Below are 12994 nucleotides of genomic sequence, written 5' to 3' on the forward strand. Positions count from 1 at the left end.
TTTATTCTATATATACACAGAAATACATTTAACTAAGCTGTTCCAGTTCTAGCATGAAAAACAACCTCTCATGTCACCATAGACGTGACACCACATCTCAAAGGATTACACGAGTAACTGCAATCTGCATGCAGGAAATATAGGATATATGAAGTGTGCATGGCAGCAAAGAGGTTAAAGATGGGCATTCCACAACAGGCTGCAGGCTGAAGAACCAATCAGCTTACAGCGTGGGGCTCAGAGGGCATTGATTGGTTGCTTGGTAGCCCTGTTGTCATGATGATGTGAATCGGGTCCTGTCTGTGTGGTCTGTATCCAGGCACAGAAGTACACTGAAGCAAAAGATATGGATGGACAGGCTGCAGAACGTCCTGTCCCTGATATACACACACATACATGTGCATTAATCCCAGAGTATAGATGTTTTATTCAAACTAGAACTGAACATATTCTGCTTGTTTACAGATGTGACATGCTGAAGAAGCATCTCTTTCACATATGCTCTCTGAAGATGCACGTTCACAAGTAACTGCTTGTTATAGAAGAGTGAGTTAAATCATGGGGAGTTTTATGTATATTTGACCATTTATCAGCCTTAGAATATATATCAGGACTGAACCAGAGCAGTTAATTATTTTGAGGCATGTCTGGAAAATAGTTACAGTCATTAAACTTTTTTCCCCCAAAGACGTCCTTAACCTATACATCTCTCATGTTTGTCTATTTTATCAGTTTATCAAGATATTCCCTGTTTTGAAGTACTATACCCAAAACTCAATGCTGGCTCTTTGGTTCCATCACTCCCGCCTGTGTCACCTTCTTCTACTACCACATGAGGGCATACATGTCAAGGTTTTGGGAAGTGATTTATATATATATATATCTTTCTGCAGAAAATGTGGTTATGTGTAGTATGCATTTCTTGTAATCATTTTGACTATCTGGGTTTATTACTGGATGCTATTATATTGTGTCAACATTTTGCATGTTCAAAATGTATCTTCGTATTCAGAAATATACGTATATATATAGTATTTCAACTCTGTCCAAAGTAGTTTGTTGTAATCTAAATTGTCGTTCAATTTGCAGGAATGTAGGAAAAAACATGACCTTCACAAATCTAGTGATTCTAAAAAGTAAAGAAAATGTTAAGTTTTGGTGATCTGGCTCTCTCTATGTTACTACTTTAAGATAAAGTGAATGTGAATAAGAAGAAGCAGCAGGTTGTCTGTTACTGCAGACATTCGACAGGTCACCGTAGGAAACGTACAGGTGTAAATGCTACAAGAATGATGGCTGAGTTCCATTTATCTGCTCCAATGTCAGGGTCCTGGTATTGTGCACGCTGGTCGCTTACTAGGACACTTCAATATAACAAGGCCTCATTAGTGTTATTCATAACACCTGTGCCTTTCCTGTCAAGAAAAGTCAAAAATGTCTGCTGTGAAAAAGGCAGATTTCTTACAAAAATGTCACAAAAAAAACATGCCTTGAAAACATTTTTAATGATGGATGATGAAAATGTAATGTGTCAAATTGACTATGTATTTACTACATCTGCAGCAGAGCCACTTAACACAGTAGATTGCTAAACACTACAGTAGCACCAGAACAGAGGGTCTGAAAAAAACAAGGTTCTCACAAATACTTTAACATCAACTGCTGACGGAAACTGTAGCTGAAAGATGTACAGCACAAATACAAAGCAAGGAAGCCACTTCTACACACAGTATTATTCTAAATCCATATGATCAAACTGTGACGGGTGAATGAGTTGTGTATGATGCAACATAACAAGAGAACATAGGTGTAGATTACATGCATTTTCAGCATATGCACACAGAAACACACTATATATATATATAACTCAGCTTCTTCTAAGTGTCTCCCAAATCATTGCAGAGCAAGCAAACACACGAATGCTACATTTGTGTTAAATGTTTGTTTACAGCGTATCAGTGAAGTGTTGCTTGAACGCGATGGTAATTGTACATGCTGTCATTTGTGGCGGTATATCTCATGTATCTTATTTCGACTAAAGAAAAGTGGGTCATGTGACCTTGAAAGAAAGTTAAGGAAAAATCACACACTGAGAAGGAAAACTTATTGGTGATTAAAAACATTACTTCTGTGGTGGTATGAACTGAAAAGCACAACAAGAATGAGGGGAAAGCTAAATAGAAAATAAAGCAAAATAGACACTAAAAGTACTCGATAATAGCGTCTGCAAATCAATATCAGAGACCAAGCCTTGTTCTAACATCATGGCTGTCTGAGGCAGACCTGGGTCAAACACTAGTTGCACATTTTCCTTTCATTTCGTATCGTTTGGTTTTAAATGATAAAGGGGTCGAATTTTGTTCAAAAAAGGCTAAATCCCATAAAGATAGTCAACATAGCGTAATATTCTGCAACTGAAAACTCACTACAAACCAACAGAGTCGTATTGATATATCAAATATTATGCATATGTTTTTACTGCTCAAACCCAGAAACAAATGATAATTCACAAATACATTTGGACCCAGATCTGTAAAAATAAAACAAGTTGATAAAATCATGGTTCTGTTTTGGGGAAATTTCTTCAAATGCTTATTATCAGAGTCAACCAAATGGAGAAAAGGCCCCCCGAGGAAGAAACTAAACTTTTTACACAGAAGCTCAAAAACAAGTAAAAACCAAAAATTAGGTACGAATCAATTTTTTGTTGTTGTTGTTGTTGACTTCATCAAAACATGTCCTGACAGTATCCAGACTTAACATTAGCATCAAGCTGGAGGAACAACCCAAGCTACCAAACAAGCATCAAGCACTTCCTGTGTTTGCAGGAAATACCACACCTGCAGGTGATGACTTGGAGGTGCTGAAGTTGCACAAGGGCTCAACTAACCCTCACTACAGTCACCCACTGTTTACTGTCCCGACAAAGAGCCTCCAGCTGCGCTTTTCTCTCCGACTACCTTTATCTCACCGCTGCTGTAGAGGCCAAAGCAGTGTATGCGACTGGGCCCTATGAGAAGTGTGGAAGTGCCAGTTATGGCCTTCATTACTGTCGTCTTTAATCAATTAAATGACCATAAACACACTCCTTCTCTCTACACACTCACCAACTAGACGCAGATGCTCAAGGCCGGACCGGACAACTTACAAATCCAACCTTCCTTCCAGTCCGGCCTTCCTGAGACTTGTCAAGTCTCCCTCTCTCTTTCTGGGGAAGCCCACTGATCTTAACACATACACACACACACACACGGACGCACACTTCATCACAAGGAGGGTAAAAGCTCATTGAAACCACCCTGCTGTCATTGCATCTGCTTGTATTTCATATGAAGTGGTTCTACGCTCTCTTTATCATTTCCTCTCCCCTGTTATCTCCTCTTCCTCCTTCTTCTGCTTAAGTGTGTCTTCTCTCGTGGCTGAGTGGCAAGCAGGCTTCAGCAGTTGGGTTCCTTTGATTCCAACTTAGCCTGGTTCAGCCCACTTTGGCCCAGCTAAGGAAAGCAGGGATGTCTCGCACTGGGACGTTGCGGGTCAAAGCTTTGACGCGCATGTTACGGTCATCTGTAAGGAGCACCACCTCCCGTTGGAGCCTCACTGTCCCATCTGTGAGTGGAAAAGGGGGGGGGGGGGATAAACGTTATTCACATCAGATTACATGCGTGTTAGGAAATCTGTGCGCTGAATGAATGACAGGCAATGTTACATACTTCTCTGATCAGGCATGAAATCTTTTGCCTTGTCTTTGCAGTAGTGGAGGCAGCAGGACAGAATCACATCATCATTGGTTCCCTGAGGAAAAATAGAAAAACGGTACAAACATTTGATATAAGTTGTCATTTTCCAATCAGAAGTCAACCACTGCTTCCCAGCTAAAAAACATTTTGAGCTATAATTATTTGGGCTCTCACCTGCTGTCCAGAGGTGTCTTCACTGCGGAAGGCAATAGAATCAAGCTGATTTCCTCTGCTCGTCAGCGCTCGGAGGTACGGTTCCCTGGCCTCAAATCCTTTCTCCAGGAAAGCCACAGCCAACCGGGCGTTCTCCTGCACGGCCCGCACATGGGCCGCACTAACATTATAGTTGCCGCGACCGCCAGTGCCGCGTCCTCCTGAGCCCACTCCTCCACCAAAGTTGTCCTGGCCTTTAGCCAAGCCATCCAACTCTGTAATCACTGTGAGAGAGAACACACATCGTGTGAGTAAAGTAATAAGTATACGTAAACAAAGATGTCCCTTTTCTACACTTAATGTCAGCCAAATGGGGAATTCTTATGATTCTACACACGTCACAACACCACGATTTAATCCGTCTTCACTCGTCCTTTCATGTATTTCCTCTTTTCGTTTCAGTCTTACCGATAAGTGGCACAACTATTATGTATGTTCCACACTGAAGGAGTTTCTTCAACCCTCCCAAGTGATCAATGAACCCATTGGTGTCTGGAACCAAAAAGAGAGGCCTCACTTCCAGCTCCAACTGCCCGCCTGTCTGCAGCACCGCCTGGAACACACACGTTTTTTGATTAATCACTGAACATAAAGAATCTCAGACAACCAGACTAAAACCCATTACAATATACATGTTTGAATATGAATTATTATGAATGTATACGTCTGTTTTACCTGTATTTTGTCCCTGCGCTTCTGTTGCTGTGCCAGTTTGTTTGTGAGGTCGTGGCGTCGCGCCTTCAGCTGTCTTATGTCATTCTCGCTGTCTCCCGCCTCATCCTCGCCTTCTGATGCAGAGAGAGATGACTCCGCCTCCACTATGACATCATCAGCCTGCCAAACAGACACGGTTAAGACACATTTTTAGCAATTGTGCTTCCAGTATTTTCAACAGTCAGATCTAATTTACACCATTTTGTGTAGCTAAAGTTTTAAAAGAAAGGAGTGCAGTCAGAGATGAAAACAGTTAATGAGGAGGAAACAATATTTTAGAGGGAAAGTAGGAGAAAATCTGTCACCTCTTTCTCCGTTAGAGAATCCTGCCTGCTCCTTGTATCCGTTGAGTTAGTAGATGGAGAAGTTGCCACAGAGATGTATTTGCCTCCCTTGAAGGCCAACAGAGGCTCTTCCTGTCCACACAAAGCCTCCAGGAAGTACTTCAGCACCGTCACTCTCTTACAATCTGCTGCTATTGCCTAAGGAACGAGAACGGAGGTAGATGTGCATGAGAACTGGAAGAGGACAATTAGTGGTACCCGGTCAAATCTGGCACGTTGAAGGTGACAGAAGAATTAACAAGAAGCATGTACCAGGGCTGAAGTGTTCCATCAAAAATAAACAACGCCTTTACTTTCCCCTCACCGTGTCAGTGTGTCTGTCTGTGTAACACGGCTCCTGTGGAGCAGCAAGCAGAGGGACAAAGCCAGCAAGCAGCCGGTCCTCCTTCAATTGCAGCACAGTCAACTCCTCATCGCCCTCAACTTCTTCAGTGTCGACTTTGAACAGCGGCACTTCCTCATGGTCTACACGGGCCAGCATGTTACACAGGTCAGCCAGGCACTGCCAAACATCTGGGCTGCAACTTGAGAGAGAGAGAGAGAAAAAAAGCAAAAACTGATGCTGAGGAATGAGTATTTTAAAGTACCAGTAGAGGCTATGAGCAGAACCAATAGTAGTAATCTAAAAGAGACTATAAATCAATACATAATTCTCTCTAATCCTTTTCATTTTATTTAAAAACACGATATGTCAATGTTGTGTTCTCGACTTGTTTCCACTGCTCTGAAGTGGCCCAAAAAACATTAGGTACTGCAGGTTTAAAATGCTCACTCTATACTGCAGGGTGGTGGGTTCCACTGGTCTGGTTGCCCCAACATCCAGTCAGACCAGACCTTGATACTTGGCAGTAGTTCTCGAAGGTCCACTGGAAAGGCAGAGACCCGCACCATACCCTCACGCTCCTCCCCTTTACCCTGCTCGTCTCCATCTGCCATGGGGACTGGTTCTAAAAGCGGGAAAGATAATTTTGTTGAATACACTTAATAGAACCTTAATTTCAGTCTAAAGCCACAACTTCAAGAAATGTGGCTGATACTGTCTGTGTCCGTACCTGCAGGAGTATCCCTGAGCAGCTCCGTGCAGCGCTGCACCAGTAGTGCGAACATGCCGAGGCCCAGGGCAGTGCTTTGCTCCTGTAAAACGGACCGCACTTCTCCGTCTTCACCTGACAAAACACAAACAAGTACTTGAGACAGTACTTCCTCAACACCCTTTCTATCAACATTACGAATGACTTGTGTGCAGCCCCAGCACGTGCGTGTTCATTTGTATTATTATCATGCGATCCTGTGTGCAGTATCACCTCTGCTGTGGGCATAGTGTATGGTGAACATGTTGATGGTGATGATCTGCAGCATGTGTGTGAAGCCCAGTAGGGAGGGGCCATGCTGGAGCAGCGTCTTGAACTCCTGCAGAACGCGGCTCGCCACTCCAGGGAAAGACTCCATGCTGTGTAGGCAAGACGCACACATTCATAAAACATACAGGAAGAAAAAAAAACACACACAAAAATAAATAATCCATAGACTTATTCAGTCTATGAATTTAAGAGCTGGAATACATGAGACAACACTTACCCCACTTTAGTGAAGAGCTTTCCATGTGCATGCAGGAAACTCAGAATGAATCTCTTATTTAGCTGGAAAAAAAGGAAAAGATTACTAATCTTTGGGAAACAAGTTGTATTTAGCTAAAAGCCCGACAGCACATGACAAGAAAACACATGACTTCATCCAGTGACAGCGACGAAGCACAGAGAGAGGTTTGGAGCGGATGTCACCATTTAAAATGCACCAGAGGATTTGAACAATAGGAGTGGGAGGAAGCGGACTGAGAGGGTACTGAAGCTGGAAAGAGCAAAGAGGACACACATACAGATGCCTCTTCCAACAGGATACATTGACAAATACTGTCTTTGAGTGCATACATGTAAAGGCATAAGACACATGAGAATGGATGTGGATGAGAATGCGAGCGAGAGAGCGAGAGAGAGAGAGAGAGAGAGAGAGAGAAAGAAAGAAAGGGATCTTACATCACTGGCGCTTAGACTTCCCAGCTCTCCATCCTGTTCGGAGTCTCTGCTGGATTCACTACCTCCCCTCTGAGATGATGGGTTTGCCACATGTCTGCTGGTGCGAATCCATATTTCCACACGTGCTCCATCTTCCCCTCTTCCTCTTCCTCTTACTGCCGGCCCCCTGGAGCCTCCTTCGTGCTCCTTCTTCCTCCTTTGCTCAAGCTGCTCTTCCTACAAGAACAAAGCCTGTCAACAAGAAGCACTCACGCTGCCGAAACTTTTTGGTCCAAAACAAATGGTAAAATATTGGGCACATTTAAACGACTTAACTTTATGCCTGACCTTGCGCTTCGCTTCCTCAAACAGACTCATCAGGCTTTCCTTTGCAGTCAGGATGGGGTTGGAAGCTGCCAAGCTGCGCATGTAGTAATACACAGCATCCAACTTCCGCTTCTGTAAAGGTGAAAAGTGGAAAGCAAGTAAGCGGAGGGAGGCATCCTGCAGATGGACGCACACTGGGTGGGTGACAACAGATCATTATTCTTTAAGTTGTGTTTTTCAATTATCCCATGGACAAGCCAGGAAAAATACAGTCAGTGACATTCAAGTTATCCAATTGTGCCTGCAAAGAGCCTTTCCAGCTCTCAACCTACCACCCCTACTTAAACTACACATCACTTACTGTATAGACTGCCAGTAGGGCCAGCTGGTTATATGGTCGTCCATTTTTGGGGGCAATCTGCTGGGCTTTCAGGTACCAGCTACAGAAAATGTGTAATCATGAGATACCGTCAGAGAGACAATGTGGACTTTCAACATTTGCTTCTGGTTCTTATCTAATTGGTAATATTTAGCTCGGAAGGAACTTTATCTACCAGTTCAAAGTTTAATATTTTTTAGCAGCCAGCATCTCAGAAAAGACAAATCCAAGACTGACTCCTGACCACCAGCTACAAGATATTTACATCGTAGCCTCCCGACTCAGTCGAAATCAAATATTCAATGCCAATACACATCCAGTGCTTTTGAATGCGTGTTAAGAAATTTAAAAATACGTAGAGAATGCTTGAGTGTTGAATGTTACAGCCTACCTGCGAGCCTTGCCGTAGTTGGCCGAGTCACTGGCTTGTTCCCGGTAACGTGCTATATCTCCCTGACAGATCATGCAACGCTGTGCACTAATGAGCGCATACTTCACCTGGAAAAGACAGAAACACGACAAAAACATTTAACAACTCACTATATACTTTTGAATTTAAATTGCCCAATTCAGGTATATGCATTGGAAATATATATTCAATCATTTTAATATGCATAGTTTGATAAATCTTTGAACATATGTTAAGTGCACACACAACCAAACACAGAATAGAAGGTGCTGTACCGTTTTACGTAGTGGCCGAGCCCTGATAGCCATGCCGTCCATGTAATCCTCTAACTTAAACTGGTACACTGTCTGCAGCTTCTGAAGCAGCCCATCAAAGAATAGTGCCCCCTGTAAAACACAAACAATGATCACCAGACAATCAATATATATAGCATATTTATGCACTGTGTATTGTACTCATTTTGGTTTACTGATCCAGTGCTTAACCAAATACTAAGCAAGTTCCCAACTGTGTATCCCATTAAGTTTAGTTTAGCAATAATCTGTCTTGACATATCCTCAAGCAAGAATGCGGCACACAGATGTTCGATGCTAGTTGCAGTAACCTCCGGATTTTGAGAAACCCTGCCCTGTCTGAATTTCTCCACACATTCCTTACCTCATCAAGCAGCGTGAGCAGCATGTTTCTGATATGAGGGGTGTCGTCACATGTTGGGTCTTTAAGTAGCTGCCGGAAGCGCTCTATGACCTGGTAAAAGACATTCTTCCACAAAGACTGATCCACGTTCTGGGAGTCTGAGAAGTCGATGTCTGTCAGGATGATCTGCTCATATAGCCCCAAAAGGTCAGCTCTAGAAAAACGGGAGGGCATAACAGGACAGTATAAGACAAAAGAGTAAAACAACCACACACACACACAAAGCAAAAATGCCACTAACACATCTTTTCGTCCCCTGTCCTCACCTGAGCTGGGCCATGCGATCCAGTCCATCAGCACTCACTCTGTCCCTGGACAGCAGGTTACTGAGCTGGAGCTCCTGTGCATCCGCAGCCCTCAGCTGCCTCCCCAGCTCTCCTCTGGCTTGTTGCTCCACCTCTTCAAATGTCAAACTACCTCCTGCAGCAGGCTGGGAATAGCCTGCTCCCCTGTAACTCCCACCGAACTGACCCACACCAGGACCCGGGTACATACCATTAGGGGAAGCCATTTGGTAGGGCCCCATATGATACGGGTATGGATAGCGCTGGTTGATGGTAGTGCCAGGACTATGTGAATTACTGGTGGACATGGGGTAGCAGTAGGGGTTGTCAGAGTTTTGGAATTTGTAGTAGGCCATGGCAGCAGCTTGCTGGGTGCGAAAGTGCTCACCCTGCGGGACCGGAGGACTGCCTGCTACCTCGTCGTCTGTGTCCAGAAAGTGAAGTTGTCCATATCCGGTCCCGGTCTGGAGATATATAGGCTGTTGGAGAGCTAAATGCTGCGAGGACTGGGAGCTGGTGAGAGCAGGTTTCTGGTCGGGGTTATTGGGATCCCAGAGTCGTCTCATTCCTCCTCGGCCTCCTCGACTCCTGCAAGCTCCGCCTCCCCTAATTCCACCAAAAAGAAGCCTTTGCCCAACCTCAGGTGAATTGGAGATGTCTGTGCGAGCTGGAAGCACCAGGATACCTCCACCTCTGCCACGAGGAACCACGGCTGGCTTGCGTTGCTGTGACGTCCCGCTATGTGGCGCGGTACCAGACATGTTTTCGAGAGACACCCGCAGGATTCCTCGACCTCCACCTTTGTTTCCTTTCAGTCTGTTCCTTTCTTCCCTCCGCCTCTCTGCGCTTAGTTCTTCCCCCCCACCTCTTCTCCTCCTCCTATCTTCTGCTATATCACTCATCTCACTCCCTTCCGTAGATGATTCCCCATTGGCTGTCCAGCTTTGTAAATGACTCCTTCGTCCGACTCCACGATTAGCCATCCCCTCTTTGTTATTGTGCACAGGCTCCAAGCGGGGCTTGGTACTCTCCACCTCCCTCCCTAGTCGAGGACCATCCAGGCTGGTCACGCTGCTAGCTGAGCTACTGCTGTAAGTTCGATTCCGTGAGCGCCGAATATCTGATTTGGAATAGCGTTTTGAGGTTGGTGTTGGGATGTTTGCATTGGATTTGTTCCTATCGCCTCTTTCAACAGCCCTGTCTGCATTTCGTTCTATCTTAGCATCTTTCTCAGCGTCTCTGGATTGGTTGTTGTTGTCTCCTCTTCGGCTTTCTCTGTGATTCTCTCTTCCTTTGCTTTGTTGTGTGTCTCCAGTCTTACCAGCTTTGGTATCCCTTTCTGCGTCTTCTGCTGCTCTCCTGTCTCTTTGCTTCTCAGCTTTCCCGTGGTCGTTCCTTCCTCCACCACCTGCTTCATCTTCTCTTCTTCTGGAATCCTGATTCCTCTCTTTTTCCTTATCCCCTCCTCTTCTCCTGCGGTTTCCCCTTTCCCTCTTCTTCTCTACCTTTTCGTCCTCCTCTTTTGTTCCTCCCCCTTGGTCTCTCCTTTCCTCATCAATTGTTTCCCCTCTCCCGCAACTTAACTCTTCAACAGCTTGGCTTTCACATCCCACTTTACCTCTGTCTTTCACACAGAGTTGTTCTACTTTGCTAGTAATTTTCTCCACTGAAGCATCAGAAGGTAATGGGGTTTTTTCCACATCACGGCTCCCATGCTTTCTATTTGTTTCACTGGATTTAGACAATTTGATGTTGTCCGGTAGACCTTTTACTTCTTTAGCTTTCCCTCCCTGCTTCTGAATGGATGTTTTTTTGTTACCGTCCCCTTCCCCTGCACTCAACTGGCATTCTGGCTCAGTTTGTTGCGTATTCTGCTTGGGGGAAGGCATATCCTGCTCCGTTCCAACTCCAGAGTCCTTTCCCTGGATGCTCCTCCGGCTCCCAGGTTGATAAAATTCCCGGTCGGGTTTGCGGGCTTTCCGCGTTGGCTTAGCAGCTCCAGCAGCTTCCTGGTGTTCTCTGTCGTTTTCAACAAAGCCCTTCTCTTTATTTGCTTCTGATTTAGGCTGTGAGTGAAAGCCCTTTCTACAGTTCTGAGTGTTACTGCCGTCACCTCTCATCCTGTCTTCTTCCGTTATGTTGGTGTCTGCCCCTTCGTCTGTGCACCCATGTCTCTCTGAGACTCCCCTTTTCTTACTCTGTGATGGTTGACCATGATCATGTGAATCAGCAGCCAGGGGATCACTTTGACCAGTTTCTCCCTCTTCACTGTCACGGTGACACCGTCCATGTCCAGCTACTGGCTGGTAGCGCTGTAGTTCAGGGCGTTTTCCTTCACACTTCCTATGCTGCTTGTTTACTAGATGCTCCTCCTGCTTTTCTGCAGAAGCAAGAACACAAACAGTATGAGTATGGGTGTTAAAGAATAAGGTTGTTCTCTTCTTGTCAATAAATCCCATGCAAAAAAACTAATTTAAAAATGCCTCAGACTGTCTCTCAGTACTTTCTGACATCCCTTCCTTGTTTGTGGCAACCAGACATTATAACATGTTTAAAATGTGTCACAAATACTAAGAAATAAAAACAAAAAAAATTGCATTTGTTGGAGACCATTTTCAGCCATCAGTAATATGCATTTAGTGATCTAGCAAGTATTGGTGGCAGCAGAATGGTGTATGTTGAATTGACTAATAAAACTATAATAAGTTATGTTTCATTGCAATAAAGAAACAGGCATCCAGTGCAATGGAGTGTCCAATGCATGTGTTTTGCAGCTACAACAGGCGCTTTTAGTATGATTTGTTGACAATAAGAAACATAAACAATATATCAACTTAATAAAGAACCTAGGCGGGAAACACACGTGCGTGTACACACAATAACGCCCCCCCCCTCACTAAACATTGCACATGGAAAAAGTAATCTGTTCACAAAGTTTTAAAAACAGAAAACACCTTACAGTAACAGACAGCTGTGGAATTGTGAAAGGTCAACGGTCCACATGGTAAACGTGCAGCCTCAAAAAAACTTGCAATAACGTTGCTTGCCACAAGCACGAGAAACACACAACACGGTTGCCAACATGTTACATTCAGTTTCAAATACACCTGTTGTTCTCTTCTGGGAAAACATGTTAACGACCGTTGACGTCAGTTAAATATCTGACGTTAACGAACGTTTAAAGGATTAATGTTACGAGAGTCGGGCTTAGCTCTCGTAACACCTTTCAACGTCAACATTGCATTCAAATAATACGGACTCGTTCGTCCTACTAATCGACTTAAAGTAAATGGAGTAAATATATTTAGCAATATGGCTATTAGAAACAGGGTTTAGTCGTGAAAGCAGTCGCTCATAAATTATCTGGTGTCGTTATGGTTGAAAGGGGGCGTTTAAAACAGACCGCGCGGGACCAAAGAACGGATAGACAGATAGCTAGCTAGCTAACAACATTAGCTGGTTACAAACTTAGCAACTCCGTAGGCTACTTTTATCTAACTTGGAATACTTATGTACTTCGATTTATCGACTTTTTCACGAATGTATTTCTTTCAGTTATCTACTTCACTTCATCTCACCTTTCTGACAGTCAATAATATCGACTGAATTCGACGCTACAGCTCTGAGTTCCGCAGCTGAGATTCGTACTCGGTCCAGTTCGTTCGCCATCTTTGCTTTCACTGAAACAACAAACACAACAAGTATGGTGGCCCAGCTGGATCAAACATGTTTCACCGGGAGACACAATAGCGCAGGCAGTTGGGTAATGGAGTACAGTCCCCTGTCAATTCAACCTAAGTGACAGGTTTCCGCCTCTGATCCTTTACTTAGGTAAAAGTAACCATATCAGACATTTTACATTATAAGTAAAAGTCTTGC

General features: G+C 44.1%; 1 protein-coding gene across 2 annotated transcripts; it reads right to left on the reverse strand.

Moving 5' to 3' along the window:
• Positions 1-1492: 1492 nt before the first annotated feature.
• Positions 1493-12784, reverse strand: smg6 (SMG6 nonsense mediated mRNA decay factor; the record flags this gene model as incomplete). Of its 2 annotated transcripts, none has more annotated exons than XM_079171456.1 (19): positions 1493-3606; positions 3711-3792; positions 3912-4174; positions 4359-4503; positions 4626-4784; positions 4970-5146; positions 5313-5532; positions 5781-5955; positions 6061-6174; positions 6313-6458; positions 6587-6648; positions 7042-7257; positions 7369-7479; positions 7709-7787; positions 8118-8224; positions 8411-8521; positions 8793-8985; positions 9098-11495; positions 12694-12784. In XM_079171456.1, 19 exons carry the CDS (start codon positions 12782-12784, stop codon positions 3476-3478), a joined length of 4980 nt encoding a protein of 1659 aa, XP_079027582.1. In that variant the 3' UTR covers positions 1493-3475. The 2 variants fall into 2 exon arrangements, with proteins under 2 accessions (XP_079027582.1, XP_079027581.1); XM_079171455.1 differs by having other exon boundaries at positions 7357-7479.
• Between the last annotated feature and the right edge of the window lie 210 nt (positions 12785-12994).

Source organism: Pholis gunnellus (genome assembly GCF_910591455.1).
Source record: "Pholis gunnellus genome assembly, chromosome: 13".
Lineage (NCBI taxonomy): Eukaryota > Metazoa > Chordata > Actinopteri > Perciformes > Pholidae > Pholis > Pholis gunnellus.